Source organism: Pteropus vampyrus, unplaced genomic scaffold (assembly GCF_000151845.1).
Source record: "Pteropus vampyrus isolate Shadow unplaced genomic scaffold, Pvam_2.0 Scaffold135, whole genome shotgun sequence".
Taxonomy (NCBI): Eukaryota; Metazoa; Chordata; class Mammalia; order Chiroptera; family Pteropodidae; genus Pteropus; species Pteropus vampyrus.
This window is the reverse complement of record NW_011888916.1, coordinates 2,490,500-2,513,308: the sequence shown is the minus strand read 5'-3', so window position 1 is coordinate 2,513,308 and position 22,809 is coordinate 2,490,500. Positions and strand designations below refer to the sequence as shown.

The window sequence follows — 22,809 nt, the reverse complement described above, 5'->3', positions numbered from 1 at the left end:
AGAGGATAGAGCTGTGGTCACTATACATCCCATCTCCATATTATGTGAGGAGTTCAGAGATAATGGCATTCCACCAACCTATCGTGTGTATCACTGAGGCTAGCCTCATCCAGGGTAAACAGCTCCTTCAACTCGCCCAGAGAAAAGTGCCGCTCCACATCCTGTTCCTCATCCACCACACAGCTACTCAGTGCCTTCTTGTGGCTCTGACGCTGAAAGATCTTCTCCTCAATGGTTCCTGCCTAGGGGGTGGTAGGGGAAGCCAAAGGAGCAGGGCTAGGTCATCCTCATACAAAGGGGGAAGGAAAACCCAGGGATTAAAACTGTAGCCACCCAGGAGAAGGGGTGATAAATGAAAAGTAAGAATTCTGCAGCAACACCTCTGCTCAGCTGAGCCCACTTCCTAGTCTTTCTCTTGGGAACATGACTTGGACATGTCCACCCAGGATATTTTTTGTATTAATGGAGCTTTTCAGGACCTGGCTAAATTCTTTCAGGGTTTGTGTGAAGTTGCTACACCAGGCTTCCACAGCAAGCCCAAGTTTCACTCTCAATAACTATAATTTGGATAACCTATACCAGGCTCCGTGCTAACACTAGGATATAAAGAAGAATCAAATATGATCCCTATTCTTGAACTCATAGACTCGTGGGAGAGACAGAAAAACTAATTGGTAAAACAATAGAAATCTGTACAGAATACCCAGGAGTACACGAGGGGTAGCAGAGTGGAACAGTATTGAAAAACTTGAAAGTAAAGATGATCCTTGAGCTGAATCTTGAAAAATGAATAGTTTACAAGAGAAGAGTGAAGGGAAGGCATCCACCGCATAGGAACAAAGGAATCAGCCTGACCGACTAGAGGACTGTGAGGGGTTCAGCCAGTCTAGAGGATGTTGAAAGTGTACTGGAACTGAAAAAGTCAGCAGAGGCCATGTTGAAAAAACTTGGAGGCCAGGCTAAAGAGCTTGACCTTGTCCTGGAAGTGATGAAAAGCAATATCAGAATTTTTGGAAAGCTCATTCTAGAAGCAGTGTGTGAAGAATGGATAAAGACCAAAGGTAAAGAATTAGGAAGCTGTTGTAATATCCAAATGAGAGATTACTGTGACCTTAAGATAGGATGGAGAGGAAGGTTAGATAAGGAAATTTCAAGAAGGTAAAAATCAATGGTAACTGGAATTTGGTTGTTCGGAGACAGAATGGTCAAGTAGAATGATGCCCAGATTTGGGTTGGGTGGATAATGGAACCACTAAATGACAATTCAGAAGGGCAAACAGTTAAGTCGTGATGCATCTAAAATGTTCATAAAATATTCAAGTGGAAATGTACAGTGCGTGATGGATATATGGGTCTAGAACTCAGGTAAGAGATCTAGGATAAAAACTTCGTTAGTTTATCAATATAATGAGCATATATAATTAGAGGTGGGAATACCAGAGTGGAGTTTCCAAAGAAGAAAAAAATGTCAAGATTAGTAGTCAACAGTGTCAGATACCCAGAGGAAAAAATCGAGCCTCTAGTTTTGGCAATTAGGAAGCCAATAATAGTGTATTCAAAAGGTTCAGTCGCACATGTGGTCTGATGAGTGAGTGGTATGAAGATGAGGCAGTGAAGTTAATCTGTAGGCTTTGGAAAAATTTGACAGTGATGAATGAACGGGAAGTAACCCAAGGTAGTGGCTACAATAAGACAGATTTGAGAAATTGTTTTTAAGAGAGCTACTTGAATATGTTTATAGATATCAGAATAAAGGAGAAATTAATCAGCTAAGGAAGGAAATGATGAGAATAGGTCTAGAGCAGAACTATAATGATGAGCCTCAAGCAGAGAGGAAGGGAATGATCTTCCTCTGAGATGGGAAGGGAGGAGCTGGTTAGAGATTTACTAAAGAGAGGAAAGCGGGGTGGGGGAGAGAATTCGAGCCTGGTAGCCTACATTTTTTTTCTATGAAGTAGGACAAGGTCTGCAGAAAGTGAAACAGGGTTAGAAACGAAACTGGAGGGAAGTGGTGAAGGCTTGAAGTGGCCGTTGAAGGAAATGAGATACAGCCCAGCTCCAAATGGTGAATGTGAATTTGTGGTAGTGCCAATCTGTAAATGAAAATTTTATCTGGTATAGAAGCTGAGAACAGCTGTAATGACCCAAGTGGAGTAGATATTAAGGGAGGAGTGGTGAAAGGATGCAGTTAGGATCAGGCTGAAAAGAAAAAGAGTCAACCCAGATTTGAGGGCCGGGGGATACTAGGGACGTTAAGTTGCACAGATGTAGGAGGAATGAGAAAGGGCAGGAAGTGATAGCTATTACTAATGACAGCCATTAAAATTTTGGGTACTATGTAAAGTTTTTGTACTGTTAAAGCTCCACAGTGTAGCCTTGGGAGTAACTAAAATAGGGAGAAGTCATTAGAGGTGAGGTCAAGGAAACATAAAGGCCAGAGTGCTAGGTAACTGCATGGTCCTTGAAGTCCGCCAGGATGATAACTGGATTGGAGGAAGAAATGAAGACTGAGCTGGTGTCCAAAGTCATCAATGAATTAGTAAAACAGCAAGAGGTAGATGACTGTAGCAAGGAAAACAGGGTATCAAGCCAGACAACATGAGCTTCAAAAGAAGAAGTATAGGATGGATGGTCTGAGTGATTACTGAGAACTTGGAGAATGCCAATACCACTTCTTAGCACCAGGGGACATGGAATATGAGAAGACTACAGGCAAATTGCACAGTAAAAATCAGGTGTGAGGGAAAGCAGATGTCCTGTGAAAAGAATGGGGCCACAAGGAAGTTTGTTAACTACTGAACAGGCATCCAGAGGGCATTGTAAGGGTTTGAAAGAATGGAGAGAACAGAATAAAAGGCTCCAGGCTAAGCCCATAGCCTGGCCACTGCTAGGGGCAGAGGGGCCAAAGAGAGGCACTGAGAAACAACCTAAGATGGTCCTGAAGGTCTTGTTCCATTACCCATCCCTACTCTAACCACTATCAACATTCTTACAGACAGCAGGCGATAGATATAGCATGTCTTCTTTTGACCGTCACGCCAGACCCGGGCCATGGCTTGTTCATCATTAGCTGGGTTCCAGTCAGGGTCAAACATGACCAGTCGGTTAGCCCCAATGAGATTGAGGCCACAGCCCCCAGCTTTGCTGCTCAGCATGAAGACAAAGTCAGGGCTCTGTAAAGAGGAAGCAAGAGAAAAAGAACCTCTAGCAGCCTGAACTTGAATCCTACTTAGCCCAGCCAACTGTTCTCTCTCAGGCATCTGTACTCCTCTGCTCAGACCAATTATGAGGACCACCAGTTTGCCTACCATCCAACTTCCCAGCCCACAGTCATTTCCCAACTTGGCCATCACCAACCATCCTAACCCTGCAACAACCACCAGAAAAAAATCCAGGAAGACCCTAGAGCAGAGTCCCTTTATAGCTTCTCTCTCAACCCTAAATTTTGATGTTGACTGTATTGGTGGTGTAGGAACAGGGGCTGTGCATTTACCGACGGACTGTTGAAGCGCTCCACAACCTTGGCTCGCTTCTTAATGGACATTGTGCCATCCAAGCGGACATACAAGTACCTAAAGGGGAATCCAAAGATTAAAACCCAAGGAAGCAGCAAAGCCCCTAGGAGCCAGCGCTACTGAAGGGGCTGAACTAACCATGCCTGAGGCTGTTCATGCACAGTCTGAGATCCCATACTCCCAAAGGAAGGGGCAGGGAGCTAGGGGCCAGGACTCTGTCCTGTGGGAGCACCTGAAGGACTAGGGGCTATTCTGTTTGGAGATGAAACTAGGATCATTGTAGCAATAAGGAACTAGACGACATCTGGGAAGTCCCTCCCGCACCCATATCTTGGCCCTTATCCACCATCAGAACACCTCCTCTTCCCAGAGGGGACAGTAGAGGAGGCACTCCTTTGGCAGGCTTGTTTAGGCTCTTCCCTACCTTCGGGCCCGGCAGAGCTTCTCAAAGAGGTCTAAAGTCTGGGTGTAATTGGACACTAGCACTACTTTGTCACTGCTGCGGCTTCGGGTCACTGCCAGAATGTAATCAAGGACCAGCATCTTACCTGGGGAGATGAGAAATCATTAGCCCCCAAGGGGCCTTCCCAATGGCCCAGGATTCTTACTCTTGATATCCTGCCTTGAGACAGGATAGGTCTAGGACAAAGACAATTTCCTCCTCCCAGAGAAACCCAAAAACTGGTAGGAAAGGGCTCACCTGACAGCTGGGGCGCTATAGTCTTAGAGCTATAACCAGGGGGAAATATGTCCAAGGTACCTTCAAAGCCATCTTCCTCTTCCACACACTTGTCATAGATTAGAGCTGGATCTGGGGGGAAAGAAACAAAATGCCAGCTACGCTGCTTTTGAAAGTCTACTTCAGTGCTCATTAGAACTTCCTCCAGAAGCCTACCCAAAAGACCTTCCCCAGTACCAGATTTACTTGGTCCCAAATTCCAGTGTGTAAGCAGTGGCACCTGGGACCATGAATGGACACTCTCACTCATTAGTGTGTACTCCCAACAAGAAGGAAGCTCTACCAGAGAAGGTAAGGTTGATTATTTTCCCTCCTGTCCAACATTTTATATGCACAAGTGTGCACAAACACACACACAGTCCCATATACCCAAGCATCAAGCATGGGCTGGGCAGAGGATAAGCTAAATTTTTCAAAGCAAAGGGTCTGACTTACAGAGTATAAAATGCAGAGCTCATGCCTTGGAGAAGGATGGAATCGTATGTGGCCTCTGTGAGGACTCTGGACAAGTTTTAGTGAAGGTGGCTCTATCACCTGCAGGAGGTTACCCTTCCTTGCTCATTTTCACAGAGGAACCCAGAGCACAGAACCAACTCACGATTACATAGCTTCTTTAGTGAGGTAATGGAAGAAAGGGAAGACACACTCATCTTGCCCTCACGTAACTCATCTGCTGGCTTGGCCTGTCTCAGAAACCTCTGGTATAATTCCGTCTGAAGGGGTGTCAGCCTGAAAGAAAGGCAGCTGAGTCAGTGGCTGGACCACACTTTGGCCCTCTGAAGACACTTTGAGAGCTGAGCTCTTACCCACTCCACACCCCTCAGTTGAGTTTAGTACCTACAACAAACCACCTGTTCAAACTTCACAGGCAGATATTTAGAAAGGATATCAGATGTCCTCCGTATTAGGCACCTGGAGAGAACAAGATAAAGAGGCTGGTAAAACTGCCATGTGAACTACTGGAATAACAGATACCACCCAAAGCAGGGGTCCTTAACCTCCGGGCCATGGACCAGTACCAGTCTGTGACTTGTTAGGAACTGGCCTGCACAGCAGGAGGTGAGTGGCAGGCGAGTAAGCAAAGCATCTGTATTTGCAGCTGCTCCCCAGTGTTAGCATCACCACCTCAGGTCATCAGGCATTAGATTTCTCATAGGAGCACCAGTGCCTGGTCCCAAAAAGGTTGGGAACCGCTGACCAAAAAGACCAAGTCTGAGTAAGAGACCCATCAGCTCTATGGCACAGATATCTATATCACAGGCTCTGTCATGGAAACAGAGACCCTTTCAAATAGTCTAGCGTTGACTAACAACTTTCTCTTCCCCTTCAAAAGGTTAGCTAGTCTTCAAGAAGAGGCCAGAGTCTCCCATTGAGCCTAGTGCTCTAACAAGGAAAGCAAGTTGTAAACCAGTTAAGTCCCTAGGGGAGTTTCTGCTTGCATTTGCCCAAATGCTTGTTGTCACATGGCCCAAGGCTCAATGAAATTAAGCCCATACCTCCTGGCAGACCAGGAAGGACAAGAATCAGTTACCTAAGCAACAGCTCCTAACATACCTCTCCCTCCTGCCATCTAAAATTAGGAGAGAGAGGTGGCAATTGGGAAGGGCAGGACTCTTTAGGATATGAATCATCAAGTGTGTATACCTATAACAGAAGAGTCCGGAATGTACCTGCCCATGGGCTATGTGGCCCCCATGGAAAAAGCCCTCTGAGCCTGGGAGCCACACCCATCCATCAGATCTACCTGTGAAAGAAGGCTGTAAGGCCTGAGAAGGGAAGCCTGGTGCTTTAGGTCTGAGACCAACTGACAAGAAGCTTCCAAAGTACTAACATTGCTCCAACAGATATTTTGCTCAAGAAGTTCAATAGCATCAGAAAAGAGCTTCCTCAGTAGCAACCTGCTAAGCAACCCAATACCAGACCACAAGGCCTAGGCCAGGAAGAAACGACTAGGCCTGCAAGACCCCTTCATTTATTCAGCGGCTATAGTCAGGGCATAGATCCCACTCTCTTTTCAGAATCCCAATCCTTATAGGCCAAGGCTCCAAAGAATTGGCCTTGGATGGCTTAGGAGGCAATTCTGATGACCTAACTTGGAGGGACCCAAAGAAAGGTGCTGCTGTTTAGCCCAGCCTTCACCCTGCTATTACCTATTCACAATGCTGGTGAGCTCCCGCAGTCGCTCCTCTCCTAGCTGCCTGTCTGCCTCAGTGGCAGCTGCATCTCTGCCCTTTAAAATTGGCAACTCAAAGTGCTTCTTGAACTCATAAGCAGTTCCTAAACACAGGAGAGAAGGGAATATTAAAGAATATAAAAAAAGAATGATTTCCCCACTGCCAATAAGGGCAGACTATTTTGTTATAGAGCAACCTTCCTGCCAAGAACAAAGTTGAACAAATAATAGGCAATTTGTACCAAAGTAGTTAAGATTTAAAATGCCTAATAGTGAGATAGTAGATTAAAACCCAAATATATAACCAAAATATATTTAATCACAAATATAAGTGCACCAAATAATTCAATAAAAGACAATCCAATTGCAAAACTGAATTTTTAAAAAAGTCTACCTATAGGCTATTTGTAAAAGATGAAATAAAAGGTAATCAGTACAACGAAGTACTGATAAGCCTTGAAAATATTATGCTAGGTTAAAGAAGCCAAAGACAAAAGGTCACATATTGTATAATTCCATTGATATGAAATATCCAAAATAAGCAAATCCAGAGAGACAAAAAGTAGATTGGTGGTTGCCAGGGGTTAGACGTAAGGGGGAAATAGTGAGTGAATGCTTAATGGGTATAGGATTTTCTTTTGGCTAGGAATAAAAAAAGGTACTTCATAAAAGAGAATCTCTAAATGGCAAGTGACCATATTAAAAGGAGTCCAACATTCAACATTTGACAAATGCAGTGAGATATCACAAAACACCAAGAGAATGACTAAAATAAAATTTTTTTAAAGATAAATACTGGTGATAATATAGAGCAGAGGTCAACATCAGCCAACCACCTGTAAATAAAATTTTATTAGAACACAGCCATGCCTTTATACTTTATGGCTATTTTCATGCTATAATAGCAGAGTTAAGTAGTTGTGACAGAGTTTGGCCTGAGAGCCTGAAATGCTTACTATATCTAGGCCTTTAAGAAAAAAAAATGCTGACCCCTGATGTAGGGACACTAGAATTCTCATACAGTGCTGGTACAATCACTTTGGAAAACTGGAGTTATCTACTAGAGCTAACACATGCATAACAGATGACCTGGCGATTCCACTCTTAGAACAGAGAAATGAATACTATACTCAGGTAAAGATATGTACAAGAATGTTCACAGCATCATTATTCAAAAGAATAAAAAAACGAAATAACTCAATTGTCTATCAGCAGAATAGATAAATTCTGATATATTCATAAAATGGAATAGTATACAAAAATGGAAAAGAACAAGCAAACTACAGCTACAGGCGACATCATGAATCTCATAAACATGATGTTGAACAAAAACCAGATGCAAAGGAATATATACTGTATGATTCCATTTATATAAAGTAAAAAGATAGGCAAAAACCAATCTTGAATGTCAGGAGAGTTTTTACTTCGGGAGAAAAAAGGAGGAAGTAGTGATTAGGGGAGCAGGGCTGCTGAGATGGTGTGAGTAACCGATCTGGTAGTTGTTACTCAAATGTGTTCACTTTGTGAAAATCTAGCTACTCAGCTGGTTCACTGCCTAAAGTGATTTTCCTGAGCACTGGCAAGTTGGGGTGGCACTAACAAACCCTTTCACAGTTATCTCTGTGCAAGAATTGCCCTAACTGTGGTTGCCAGGGACTAGGGGGAGTGGGAAATAGGGAGTTATCGTTTAATGGGTAGAGTTTAAATTTTGCAAGATGAAAAAAATTCTGGAGATGGATGGTGGTGATGGTTGCACCAACAACATAAATGTACTTAATTACACTTAATTGTACACTAAAAATGGTTAAAAAAAGAAACTGCCCAAGACAGTCTGCTCTGAAGCCAAAGCTCTTGTAAGGCAGCTAGGGTGTGATGGGCAAAAATGCCTGGGGGTAGTATTTCCATCCACAGCTCACGGTGACCCCATGCCCTGTATAGTCTGCCACCTCTACAGTGGAAAAATGGCTAGGGTGGACCTTGCTAAGTTGCTCGGCAGAGCTCCCAGTGGCTCTCCCTGACAAAAGAAGTCTTCCTACAAGAGTGCCTGGTGACCCACACACAACTAGCATTCACTTTCTCTCCTCAGCTAGAGTTACAGGTAAGGCTCCTCTCCATGTAGCAGACAAGGCTGGATTCTTACCCAGGATGCCCGAATTAACGAAATGTACCAAGCTGAAATACTCAAGGAGATCATTCTGGATGGGAGTCCCAGAGATGAGCACCCGCCGGCTGGTGTTCAAGCTGTCCAGGGCCTGGTAAGTCTGATTCTCAGAGTTCTTCAGCCTGTGTCCCTGAAAGGAAATTAATTCTCAGTTAGGCCTGGGCACAGTGCTGCATCCCTAAAGGTAACAAAATCTTGTGTAGACAGGAAAAGAGGAATCATAAACATTACAGGTCCTAGAGCCTGGGGAATGGGGCAGTGGACAGCAAGAGTGAGTTTACCCACTTGCTTGGGAAGAAACATCAGGCTCAGGAGATAGAACTTCAGTTTCCAAACAGTGCTACACAACCATAAAGCAAAGATTCCTTGTTTCCTCCCCTCCTCTTCCTTGCCCCAATTTCCAGAGCCTCAGCAGCCTGCCTATCCTCTTCAGATATCATTCAGCAATGTTAAAGACCTGTGTTAGGGAATCCTCCCCACACCAGCTCAACCAAACTAGACCTCATGAGCCAAATGCCTTTCATATCAGTCTCCAGGCAGTGTCGAGGCTGTCAGTGCTAAAAGGACTTGACCCAAGCTCCTCCTCCCCTCTTGCTACAGAATTCACACAGTTCCTACATTTAAAGAAAGCCCCTCTCTGCCTCCCTTTGCATCTCTTTTCCAACCCTATTTCTCCCTACCTCTATCTCTGTCTCTCTTGCTCTCTCACACATACACCATTACATGCCTCTGTTACTTCACTCTTTTAAGCCTTTTTCAAGAAAATAGTAAAAAAACCCTATCGTCTCCCCTCCTTTCCCAGAACCATATGGGCAAGATCAGGCCTGTGCCATTTCTACCCCCAGCCCCCACTCACTGGGCTAGGCAGAGAAAACAAAACCACGAGTGTAAAATGAACCAACAAGCCAGACTTGCTTCCTCTGGTCAGTCTTTCACAATGCAGTTAAACACAGACCCTCCACTGACTCTCCCTACTATAGGATCAAGTCCAAGCTCATTAGCTTAGTACTTCTCAATAAGGCCATAGCTAGCTTCTCTGACACTCTCCACAGCTTGTCATAGTCCAGGAAGCCATTAACTCCTCCCCACTCCTAATGCTGGATTTCCTTAGGTCTCTTTGCTCATGCCACTCTTCTGCCCAGAATTATCTTCCACAGGCAAATTCCTCACATGTCACCTCCTATGCAAAGCCTTCCCCAATGACCCAAGGCTGTTGGTCTCTCTCACTTCTGTGCTTCTATGGCACTCTGAACATACTACCTGTTTACTGAATCCTTTTAATGTGCCAGGCACTGTACTAAGGACTTTACTGTATTCTCTTCTATATTCTATATTCCAGATAACAATCAGATGAATGGAAATTATAATACCACTTTAGAGAAAATGAGGTTCAGAGAGGTGAACAGTTATCCAAAATCACACTGGTAGAAAGTAGCAGAACTGCGATTTGAACTCATATCTGTGTGATTCTGAAGTCTGGGTACAGTACTACTCTGCCTCTCATCCACTGCTATATATACCAGAGTACTAATCACACTGTATTGCACTTTATCTCCTCACTCAGGCGAGAACTTCTTAAGGCAGAGACCATGTCAGATTTGCCTTTATAACTCAGTACATAGGACAGAGGCCCACACAGAGCTCTGCTCAGTCAATGTTTGCTGAAAGAATGAATGAATAACCAACATTACTATTAATGAAGAATTAGACAAACCTAGAATTTAAATTTTTAAAAAACGACTTGATGTTGTACACCTAAAACTAATGGAATGTTATATGTCAATTATATCTCAATTAAAAAAAAAACCATTTTTTAAGACATCCAAAACAAACAAAATAAAGAAAAAGGACTGGAGGCTCCAAGCACTAGCCCTGAGAGAGACTAAGACTTCTGAGCTGAAGAGGCAAATAATACTTGAAACTTGTGAGAAAATTACCCAAAAGGCCCTAGGAGAAGAAGCACCAACATTTGAGTCCCTCTAAATTGAAGCTGCCCAAGGGCAAACATCATGGGATCCCCAGGGCCCACACATTTATAGGTACTTAGTAAATATCTCAATGAAGGAACTAGGCTGACAAGCTATCCACATGGGTCTCTGTGGAAGGGAAAGCCAACTCCAGCTCCCTATGGCACCTCCCTGGCTCCAAACCCAGCTCCTGCCACTATCGCTCATGGATTTAAAACCGAAACTCTGTCATCTCAGCAAATCAAATGTTTGGCCACATGAAAAGTTGTCAAATCTCATTTATAAGTTGCTGCTGAATTTCTATTCTGGCAGAGTGTTTTAACAACAACAACAAAATGATCCAAGATCAAATACCACCACTTCTCTCTGAAACAGGAGCCCTATGAGTAGCATTCTCATTTTTTATTTTTTCCCCAGCATTTTCCATCTGACTTGCTTTGTATTCTAACAATTATATAGGAACATACATGGGTCTGGATGAGGCACTCAGGGACAGTCCTTCCATATCTAAGTCAAGATTCTTCCTACGCCACGTCTGTGTTACATCAAAGATAGTAAGAGATAAGAGCCAGGACTTAAAATCGCAGACCTGGATTCAAGTCCCAGCTCATTATGCACTTACTGGGTATATCTGCCCAAGTCATTACACTTCAGTCTCCTTATCTCCAAAACTGAGATGATGATGATGATGTCAGTCCCTCTCCTATTCATACACTTTACAGAATGCCTCCATATATCCTCTCTCTTGATCCAGATCATGTCCCTTTCAGATAGGCCCTGTGTCATCTACTCTACAGATAAAGAAACTGAGTGTCAGAGCAGTCTCATCTGCAGTCATGCTTATAAGTGGCAAAGTGAAGGCTGATCCCAAGTCTTCTGATTTGCCCTAACTCAGACTACTTTGAAGACCAAGGATTTTGTACAGAGTTATTATGCAGAACTGTGTGTTCCAGAGAAAAGTATGAGCTAGAAGGAAGCAGGAACGTGAAATCCTGGGGTGGCACCTTTCCCTTCCACGGTCTGAACAGGACAAACTCTCTCCTCCTAGAGCAGGCTGATGATCTTTCAGGATTTTGGCTGAAAAGTTGCTGACAAATGAAAGGTAGATGTAGAAGGGAAAGTCAGGATGCTTCAGTGTGGCAAGAGGCAGCCTGGTCCCTTGTGCCCTGCAGAGCCAGCTCAGAAAACGAGAGAGTGAGAAAGAAAAGAAAGAAATACTACAGAGCAAATTAAAATCTGAGTCCTCAAGGGCTCAACAGCTACAGCCTGCCTTCCTCTCCCTCAATGCCCTGGCCTCTGGATTAGACTCTTCAGACAGTCCCCGGCCTCCATGGTGACGAAGCACATACCAGGGTCGTGAGCTGCACAAGGTGGTCATGCACATACCCAACCTCAACCTGCTAAATCCCTTACTCTTACAAGAAACAGCCAGTGAAGATATCAGAAGTTTGCAGACATGCCAGATAGTGACTGACTCTTCAAGTACAAACAAAGCCCAACTAGGAAATAGCTGACAATTCACAAGTATGGCATCCTAAAGTAAACTTTTCTTCTCTGTGCTCTCCCAAATGACCCTCAGATACTGGGGTAATTTAGTCCCCACAGGAATCAAACTTGCCAATAAATTGACAGTTGGGCCAAGTCTTTCAACTACCTTTCCATTAAAGCCCCAGGTATATGGTAAAGTGACCTTAACTCTCCCCAAGAAGCACAAACAAGTGCAGCAGCCTCGGGGTAGCCAAGCTCCTTGCAAATCTGGACAATTTTTTATACTCACAAGCTCCCAGCCACCCTCACTTCTTCCTTAGTAGCATCTCTACCACCATTCATGCGTAGTGCTAGAAAAGGCCAGGAAGTAACTATTGCCATATTTCCTTTAGTCCCAGAGAGGCAACCCAGACTACTACAAGGTATATGGATTGTCTACACTGGACCTTCCTGTCTGTGCTTCTGTTCACATGAGTCCCCCAGGCCTAGAATGAAAACCAGATATTTACCAAAGTCTTAAGACATACCAGGCACTGCAATAAGAGCTTCTCTCGATCACTTCATTTAATTCTCACAATAATCCTATGATGTAGATATTATCACCCACTTTACTGACACAGAAACAGAGGCTCAGCTGGTTAAATAACCTGTTCAAGGTCTATTACTGGGAAGTGGCAGAGCCAGGATCTGAATAATGTCTGACTCTAGAACCCATCCCCCTAAACACTGTATCCATGTCTCTCCAACCATCCAAATCCCTCCCATCCTTCAAAGTCCTTCTTTGATCTAGGAATACTGTCTGGGGGCAACAGAACCAATCAGCCCACAGCACTTTGCCCTCTTTAGAGTTCCAAACACTGCTTAATCCTTCTTTTGGCAGACTAGAATCATGGGCTCTCCCTCTTACTTGCCTCCTCTGAGGCAGCATGCTCTGTCAGCATTCCCCAGGGACCAGCACAGCCTTTGAATGGTAGTTCTCAGTGAGGAGACTGTGACAGACTTTCTCCTACTACCTAAACTGCTGAGTTATGTACCTCATCACATATGACCAGTCCAACGCTCCCTTTCTGAAGGACTCCAACATGAAGGCGGAATGTCTCATAGGAAATGATGAGGATGGGAGAAGGCACTCTGGCTCCACGCTGGTTCATGAATCCTTCTACAATATAAAAGGTGTCAACAGAACCAATCTTAGACTATCTTGGTGAAAAAATCAGTTTGACAGTTTAGCCTGAAAATAATTATTCAACTATTTTCCATAGGAATTCTCCTCTTCCACCCCTCATTGTCCTCAACTCTGAGCATACACATAAGAAAGGAGCAAGTTGTGTAGAAGAGTGCGGATATCTTTGTTAAGACTCCATACCCAGCTTTTGATCTATCTCGTCCTTAGAGCCTCCATCAATGGCCAGAGGTTGGATCCTCCCTCCAAGCCATTTCCCAACTTCATTGTACCAGTTCTTCACCAGGCTGGAGGGTGACACCACCACTGCCTTGTCAATTTCTGGCTTGCACTCTGGACTCTGGCGCAAAAGTGTCCAGATCAACGTGATGCACTGCAGTGTCTTGCCCAGGCCCATCTCATCAGCCATGATGCAGCCGTGGCTGCCAGGGATGCGCCGACTGGTGACACACTCCCACAGGAACTTCACTCCCTAGGGAAGAACAGCACTCAGCCCACTTTGGCATCTACATGGCTGCTGCCCCAGGGATGGCAGCCTCCTGCGCTCAGATCCATACCTCATTTCCCCCGCTCTCCCATTTACCTCTCTCTGATGAGGCCGCAAGACTTTACTGAGAATAGGATCAACGACCACATGGACAGGGAGTTTTTCCCTGAGAAAACAGCAAAGAAAACATGAAACCCAGACATGGGCAAGGGCACGCCCTCAGGAAGTTGTATCCTACTGATCCTGAGGCTACAGAGGCAGCTGCCTAAGGACTTTTGGGCCTGGTAATCAAACCATAGTAAATTCCTGCTCCAGGCGAATTTAGAGGAGGGGGATGGGTTCCCTATGTCATCACCTCAACTCCTGCTCCTTCGTGGGAAAAAGTGAGAGACCCCCACCAACTAGACATGTCCACATGCTCTTCCCCAGGCACTGTCCTTCCCCACCTACCCAGTCTCTGGGATGGTACAGTACCCATGACAGCACTCTGAAAACATACGGTAGTTCCAAGGAAAAATCACACCAAATGCCCGCGGCCCTTCCACTATGTGCACTTACAGAGGACCAGAACTGCTCAAGAAATACCAACACACATACTTGTCAAGCTTCAGCTGGTCATGGGCGCTCAGCGGGGGAGGCTCGTACAGAACCAAGGCACCTTCTTCCAGGGGGTCATGGAGGGCCCGGCGGACCCCAGCCCTTTTAAGGCCCAATGCCCGAGAGCCCAGAGGACCTAGAAACCAACAATATGTTACTTGAACCTCTGTGCTGAGGAGCTCCAGCAGGCCCAGGTCAAAATGCTTATCCTTCTCATAACCTTTCCTAAGCTTCCACACGACCCTCTCTCTCCTAGAACCTCTCCAAACCCAGTTTGGGCACCTCTATGTGACCGTTATCCCAGTCTGCCTCAGATCAGAATATTCCCCTATTTTACTTTCCCATTCAACTACAAACTTCTAAAGGACTGGGTCTTGTTCATCTCGACTAAAATCAATCCTGGAAAGGTCTGAAACCCTACAGGGGTCTTTCAGGACTGGGAGCTCTTGAGAGTTGGCCTCTTCCCTGCCCAGCCCCAGTTTGCTAAATGCTAAGCCCTACATAGGACAGGGGAAAACTCTGTAGAACCTAGGCCTCCAAAAGAGTCGACTTCAAAAAGGAGATGCTACTGAACTCACTTGGACTTAATGACACTTGGACCCATCAGCTGCCCTGACCCACTAGGAACTTCCTGAGCACTGGCACATCCCCACCAAAAAGAAGAGCAATCGGTCTTGGCAGCCCTTGCTGAAGCTATCAAACACAGCTTTCATGCTGGCTTCAGGGGGGTCACCCCATACAAGGTCACCATTGGACTAGGATCTTCAATTCCAGAGTAAGCTTGTATGTATAAAAGCTGAGGTTTTCATCTATTAGGGCACATTCACACATGACTGATTCAAAAAACAGAAGTCTCTATTTTTACCTTGATAATTTGGAATGGGGATCTTGAAAGGCTTTGACAAAATGCTTCGAATAAATGCTTCCTAAAATGAAAGAGAAGAAACAAGGATTTGGAGATGTTATGGAATATTTTTACAAATGCAGCCTAAAATGCCCATTTAAGCATTGTAATACAGTGAGAGCATTGTATTTTGATTACATCTCATTCAGATGCAGCTAGAACATAGAGATGTGCTCAATATTAGGTTTTGTACAGTAGCTTTCCTCTTCGAGGCTTCACATAAGGTTCTACAAATACCCAGGTACAGCAGAGTGCCACTGGCAAGTGCCTACCTCAGTCAACCACAAGGCTCAGACCCATTAGCTCATGAAAGACCATGCCAGTGTAGATACCTAATTACTCCCCAGGGTGCAGCACCTTAAGAAGAAAGTACCGCAAACTTACCCAATCCCAGTACTAACAAGGAACTCCAATGCCCGGATTCAACTACTATCCTATAGAGCTTCACCTTCCCAAGCATACCTCATATTTCCTTTTTTTGTCATATCAATTTTGCCTATCTATTTAATTCCCACATCAGCCTCCTTGGGAACCAAACAAGCCTTCAAAAAGTAGTGGTAGCAGTAGCGTTAGTAGTGTTAGTAAAGTAATAATATTAACGACAGCAAAAATGACAAGAATGATGACTAACAATGTATGCCAGATGCAGTGCTAAGCCCCATGTATTCATGTTATCATTTAATCTTCACTAACAGCCTATGAAGTCCATATATTACTGGCCTCCCCATTCTACAGAGGAGTAAATTTAGGATGAGTGGTTGTCACTTTCACAAGTCACACAGCCATGACAGATGTAGGACTTCCCTGATTCCAGGACTCTTACTTGTAGCCAGTAGGCAATATGGTGTCCTAACCCAACCTGTTTTGAGTTTAGCCATATGGATCAGTCCAGTCAGCAGCTTCCTGCCATGGGGAAGGCACAAGAGAGAGAACATGAGAAAAAAACACCAAGAAAAACCAAATGGGAAAGGGTGACAGGAATCAGATATACATAGGTCCTAGAAAAGGGTGGTCTTGGTGCTTCCATTTCAGGGCCTGTAGGAAGACCCTGTGCCACCGTGTAGGCCTGGAATCAGCACTGGGCTATGGGGGGTCGAGGCAGAAGAGGAGGCAGGGGTGTCCATAGCACCAGCTCCTGAGCTAACTCTGACAACTCCATTGAAATTCTGATCTATACACACCTGAGCCCTCTGCGAAATTACAATAGCCTGTGAACCTCAACAAAACGAGAACTGGAACCCAAGAGAGCAAGGAGAAAGCAAGAAAAGAAACCCTAAAGGTAGTTGTAATGGAAATACATTAGTGGAAAAAGAAGTAATGAAAAATACTCCCTTCCAGTAAAAAGGCAGTTTAATAGGAAAAAAAGCAAGCCTGTCTCGCCCTGAAATTTTTACATTTTTATTCTGACCCATTTCTATACAGATCATTATAAATTTCTATACAAACTCAATGTACTTTAAATAGGAAAAATGTAATGAATATATTTGGCAATCTATTGGAAGATAGAAAAGAAATGGGGGGGAACTGAACATCATTATCACACTAAACATGACAAGGGCAGGGTTGGAGAAAAGCCCAAATTCTTTGTTTATCTGCATATTTCTCTGCAGCAGAATAAAATCTTTTATTGACTATTTTTGATACCATGATTACTGTAATTATGAATAGCAATGATAATGAGAAACTCTAAATATGAAAGATGCTAACAAAAAGCTACCCTTAGGTCAAAGGAGAAGAAAAGGAAGGAGATGGACTCTTAATTTCCTTTCTAATTTGGCATCAATGCTGCCTTCAGTTCTAAAACTGAAATATTATTTTCAAGATTAATAATACAAGAGACTAGATTTCAGGTTCTGAGTAGCCAAGAATTTATGCTCCAAATTTAAAAAGCAAGACTGTCAATAAGACCCAGGAGCCGCAGGTTCAGAAGAGAGAACTGCAAGCTTGTGCAACTAGCACAGAAAAATGTGGATCCTTGGCCAAAAGCATGTCAGGACACAGCCTGCAAGACTCGCAATGGCCAGCCTCTGGGAATTTGGTAATATCTGTGAGACTCTAGCAGAGGCAGGGGAGAGAACATGTTCTCACTTTGTTCATTTAGTTACTGAAAATTCATATCATCTTTTCCTTCTGATAGAAGAGGGAGAGCATCTCCCTCTTTTACCCAAGGTCAAAGCTTTCCTCTCCCAGAGAGATTTACTCTGTCAGTTCTGCCTGATCTTTCCTTTATCTAGGCCTCTCCCTCTCTACTCTCATCAGCATTTAAAACATGCTTTAACTCTCCTATCTTAAAAAACAAAAATTCCTTTGACCTCTTATCTCTTCCCCTTCAAACTTCTAGAAAGAACTGTCCCTCTCCCCTTATCTCCCATTCCTCCAATCTATCTTAGGCCCTTCCACTCCTCCGAAATGCCTCTGACCAGAATCACCAATAGCCCACAAGACCCTAATTCCAATGGATGTTTCTATCCTTTTCTTACCAGACAAACCTGGCCACTCCTTCTCAAATATTCTCTGCTTTTGACTTCCATGACACCACTCTCCCACTATTCTTCCTCTCTGGGACCTCACACCCAGTCCCCTAGTGGGCTTTCTCCTTCCTCTGCCTAACCCCCTTAAAAGTCAGTGCTCCTCAGGGCTTAGCCCTTAGCAATTCTGACTACACATTCACCCTAACACTCCAATACACTTTAGAGGTATTAAATATCATCAATATGCTAATGATCCCAAATCTATTTCCAGTCAATACCTCCCTCCTAGGCTCCACATCCACACTTGCAACCACCTCCAAACCTAGACATCTTGTGGGACTTCAAACTCATCTCATCGTGTCTAAGGCAAAAGTTCTCATCTCCAGGGCTATATTATGACTTTTGTGGGCCCAGGCACTTTTGCCTTTAGAGTCTAAAGGGAAGCCGAGTTTTTGCCACCCCAAAATATGACTTTTGAGATATTATTTTAGGTTGGTTATTTTTAACAAACAGCAGACATAGAAGCTCTGAAAACCAAGTAGAAGTTACCCTTTGTAAAAGGACATTTACTTTTGTAAGGGAAATCTCCATTTGTAAACAAAGGTATTTCCCTCGCTGAACCAGGCCTGCCTCCACTATCATGGAGGCATGGATTTATCCGCAGACCTCCATTTACTGTGCTTTTCCTGATCACTTCTCCTAACCTAGTCTCCTCCCCCAACATTTTTTGTCTTTAGCTAAAAGTGGTATTTAAGGTGATGGCTTCCACCATTTTCGCGAGTTACTCCGTTTTCCTGGGTCTCTACCATGCATATAGAAGGTATATAAAGTTATTAAACTTTGTTTTTCTGCCAAACTGTCTCATAACAATGTGATTAGTAATCTAGCCAGAAGAACCTAGGATAGAGGAAAATTTTTCCTCCCTGACAGGCCCCTTCCTCACAGCTTTCACACAGGCCATTCCCTCTATCTAGAACATTTCCCACCCTCTTCACCTGGCTGACTCCTCATATTCTTCAGGACTCAGCCTAACCAACATTTCCCTCAGATTCAGGTCTTCACCAGCCTCCAGATGGTTAGGCCCCCAGTGCGTATCCCCACCATCCCCGCACTTAAGTAAGACAGTTACAAAGGACAACTTGAATGAATCCTGAATGAAAATCGTCTCAGAGGACTACATACCATTTGTATATCTCAATATAATTATATACAAATTATATTACATACAAATGGTAAAACTACCACGAAAAGGAAGCAATGATGAACATAATTCAAGATAGTGGTTACCTCTGGGATTGATTGGGAAAAGAGATGACTTTGATGATGTTCTAGTCCTGGATGGTGGGTTCACAAGTGTTTGTGTTGTATCTCTTACAATGCTATATATGTATTCTTTTGTATTTATCAAACATTATGTAAAAATGTTTTAAATGTCAGATGAATGCACACATAACTAACCTCCATATTCCCATCAAGAGATTCCCATTTTTCCTTCAAAATGTCCCTGTAAAGGAAAAGCACACTCCTGTGTATCTCCTCTACTCTCAATACTACACTACTTCTGACACAGAACCAGCAATTTTTTGGCACCAACTGAGTGTCCTACAATTTAACTGAATTCTAACATTCTCGACACAAAGAAAGGGTCAGATCCTACAAGTTAAGGATTCACAAGACTGCCTCCTTCCCACCACTTCAGATGGCAATCCCAAAACCAGGTTGCTACCTGTGCTTCTGACTGACAGGCTATACATCAGAGGTTCTCACAACCCCCTCCTTGGGTTCAATGACCTTGGGAGGGCGACTCACAGAACTCAGAAAAAATTTACTTACTAGATTGCTGGTTTATCGCAAAGGATATTAAAAAATATGACTGAACAGCCAGATGAAGAGATACAGCGAGGTCTGGAAGGGTCCCAAGCACAGGAGCTTCTATATCCGTAGCATTTCGGGTGTACTGTTTCCTAGCACGCAGATGAGCTCCTGTTCACCAACCCGGAAGCTCTCTAAACCCATCCTTTTTGGTTTTTATGGAAGTTTCATTACAAAGGCATGATGGATTAAGCCTTGGCCATTCATTGGTGAGTTGGTTCTCCTGACAACCAGCCCAAGGTTAGATCTTTACAGAAGTCATCTCATTAACATAAACTCAGGTGTGGTCAAAAGCGGTTTGTTATAAATAACAAAAGATACCATTATCAATCTAGTCACTTAAGAAATTCCAAGAGTTCAACATCACAGTCCCTCAGAAAACTTGGTGGGAAAAGCTTTGAATGGAGCTAGGCAGATCTGACTACTCTGTAACTTTGGGCAAGTTAACCCCTCTAAGGCTCAGCTTCCTCATCTTGAAAAATGAGAGTTACATGAGCTACTACACAGAACCTGACATGGTGATGATTGCACATGAAAGTTGTAGGACTCTGGTACTTTTTAGAGCCATATACAGAGTCAGAGATTGAGCTGGCATGCAGTGCCTTCCCTCTCCTATACCCTCGTGTCCTCAGGAATCTGAGCCACCTGAGATCTGGTGCCTAAGTAGCTATAAACAAAGAGGACTCCAAATCAGCACACATCTCTAAGGAAAAAGGCCAGGCTTCTTCCAGGCCCTGAGAGCTGAAAGCAAGCCCAAAGCCCCCACCAAAATCTGTCTGCTGGCTACTCTGTAGAGCCCTGAGGGAGTCTTCAGGGGTGCGAATCTCCCTAAGCAAAACAATAGGACACACACATACATCGGCAAGTTGAGGTTCTGACTTACATGGTGACTACTGTCCAGACAGTGTGGTCGATTCGTTAGTTGGGTCAAAGTTTTCCGAAAAGGAGACAGGAGACACTCCTGGCTCTGGGTCTCACTGCTGGATTTCCGTTTCTTAGGAGTCTATGAGAAAATATTGGAGAAAGTGAAGTCTGGAAGACAAGAGTTCACCACAATGGCAACTAACATTTAAAATACTTATTAAGTGCCAGACACTATGCTAAAAAAACTCTTCATACAAATTATCATGTATCATCTTCAAAGTGATCCTATGTTAAATGTTTATTATCCTTATTAAATAGGTGAGAAAACTGGAGCTTAATGAGGTTAAAGAACTTGCCTGATCTGAGATGGCACACTGGAAGAGGTGAATGAAGTCAATGTATGAGAGTAAGTCCACCAGTGTAGCATGCTGCCCCAAATCTTCACTCCAAAAGCCCCAAAGAATGATCAAGCAATTGTTTGCTTCCCTCTCTGAGTTTCCCAAAGCAGGGACAAGAGTACAGCTGCCCTCAACTTCTAGGCCACCGAAGCCATTCTCCAGTCATTCCACAGCATGACAGTGAGGACCTTAGTACCAAAAGCATTTTCAGGAGCAATCAGCAGCAGATAGCACCATTTATGACTCAGCTGCACCAAGTGCTGTCCAAGTTCAAGTCTAAAACCCATGTAATTGGCAAGGAGCAGCCAACGGGCCACCCTCGTAGGTAGAAGAACCTCCTGCACACCAGCAATGCAACTAGAGAGCAAGCCTCACTGAGCCATGAGGCAAGAGCCCACTTCTACCAGCTTGCCAAGGTATTTGAAGCATCTATGATCCTATAAGGCCCACCTGAAACAGAAACACCAGGCTCCTTCTCTTCTCTCTGTATGCTTTCAGTCACTGCTCCTACTAAAAACTGCCTTCTAGACCTTCCTTAGCTAACCTCTTCCTCAAATTTCCAGTGGTCAACCCCTTGCTTCTTGAACTGCTGTCTCTGAAATACATGCTGTACTGTCCTATTGATTCTAGTTTACATAGGTCCTGCCCACAGCCAGCTCCAGAAAGCCTTGAAGGTAGGAAGCAGAGCACAAGGCCTAGTCCAAAGTCGAACATACTGTACTTGAGTGTTAGCAGAGATAGACGGGCACCACCCCTCCGATCTAGGCCCAAGTGAGCTCAGGACCCTAAGGTAAGCCCAATACAATCTGTTCTGTGACACTGGGCAGGGGACAAAAAGCAAAAGAGCAGGCTGCTACTTGCTGTTGGAAAGCACTTTTTTTCCCCAAGGGAGTCAAAGGGCCCAACTCAACATGCTCTTTTGCTTTGGAGTACTCCCCCTACCAGGAATATTGAGGGTATATTAGCTTCTAGTGAGCACCTTGAGGACAAATACTTTATTGATCTTGTTCAATGCCTCACACATAGTAAGTATTCTTTAATACTGAGAGACTTCTGAAGGTGACTGGGTTCATTCCATGTAACCCCAGAAACCAAGTACAGGGTTCCTTTCTGCCCAAACACTCCTGCATCCCCAACTTCCCTATCCCCTTGAAGGCAGAAACTCACCACTGCCCCAGGCTGCCAGTCTTCATCATCAGAGGATCTGCCTTCTGGTTTTCTCTTGGCCAGCTGGCTGGGAGCTAAGCTCCTCCTCTGAAAGGAGAGAATGGAAACTGAGCACCTGCAGGAATCCTACAGCCTGAGCTCATTTAGGTCCAGACAGACTACACACTTACCATCCTAGACCCAGGAGGATAAAATGTCAAGTACCCATCAGCCAAAAGTCAAAGGCACCCAGTAGCTGAGAATACAGAACCAGGGCCTGGTAAAGAGCTGGCTGCTATATTAGTGAGAGCATGGGCTAAAGAGGGAGCGTGGAGGGAATTCAGCCAGGGGCTGGGGTTGAGCTCAAACCGTCTGTCGTCAGTTAGATCAGGCGGCAGAGAAGGCCAAGAGGAAGTATCCAAGAGGAGGTGAGTTCTAGGATGGGGGGATAGATGGACTACCAGGCTGGGCAGAATACAGCCAGGATAATGGTCCTACGTGGGCGTGAAGGGAGAGCGCAGCTGTGAGGGTAAGGGGAAATCACAGGCCAGGAGAGAGAGGCCGGGGTGAAAATCAGAGGCCTGGGGAGGACGAAGAGCCCGAGCCCGGAGAAGGGGGATTTCCCAGGTCTGGAGTGCAGAGAGGCTCAGACTGAGGGAAGTCCAGCAGGGATCCAGACAGGACAAGTAAAAGACCCGGACTTGGGAGGGGAACCTCAGGCAGGGCTGAACAGAGCGGCAGAGATGAATTCGGCCCCAGCACTCCCCCTTAACCTTCCTCTTCCCAAAGCGCGCGTTAACAGCCGCCCGGGCTCCTAGGCCCCACCAGGCTCAGTGAATCGAAC

General features: G+C 44.5%; 1 protein-coding gene across 5 annotated transcripts in view; it reads right to left on the bottom strand.

Annotated features, from left to right (window-relative positions):
* RAD54L (RAD54 like) overlaps positions 1–22,809 on the bottom strand; it is a 23,233-nt gene extending 424 nt beyond the window's left edge. The window contains exons 1-18 of one of the 5 annotated variants that reach the window (XM_023534942.1): positions 22,680–22,803; positions 22,157–22,160; positions 21,987–22,073; positions 20,441–20,560; positions 15,176–15,236; positions 14,311–14,446; positions 13,810–13,879; positions 13,410–13,698; positions 13,078–13,202; positions 8,568–8,718; positions 6,405–6,531; positions 5,092–5,166; positions 4,853–4,983; positions 4,216–4,326; positions 3,940–4,063; positions 3,494–3,572; positions 2,994–3,173; positions 79–242 (exon numbers count right to left, since the gene is read on the bottom strand). In XM_023534942.1, the coding sequence (XP_023390710.1) occupies positions 79–242; positions 2,994–3,173; positions 3,494–3,572; positions 3,940–4,063; positions 4,216–4,326; positions 4,853–4,983; positions 5,092–5,166; positions 6,405–6,531; positions 8,568–8,718; positions 13,078–13,202; positions 13,410–13,698; positions 13,810–13,879; positions 14,311–14,446; positions 15,176–15,236; positions 20,441–20,560; positions 21,987–22,073; positions 22,157–22,159 (2,033 nt within the window). In that variant the 5' untranslated portion in view covers position 22,160; positions 22,680–22,803. Of the gene's footprint in view, positions 1–78; positions 243–2,993; positions 3,174–3,493; positions 3,573–3,939; positions 4,064–4,215; positions 4,327–4,852; positions 4,984–5,091; positions 5,167–6,404; positions 6,532–8,567; positions 8,719–13,077; positions 13,203–13,409; positions 13,699–13,809; positions 13,880–14,310; positions 14,447–15,175; positions 15,237–19,143; positions 19,496–19,518; positions 19,781–20,440; positions 20,561–21,986; positions 22,074–22,156 lie in introns of those variants that run through there. The other 4 variants (XM_023534943.1, XM_011367627.2, XM_011367628.2 and 1 more) reach the window with 4 other exon arrangements.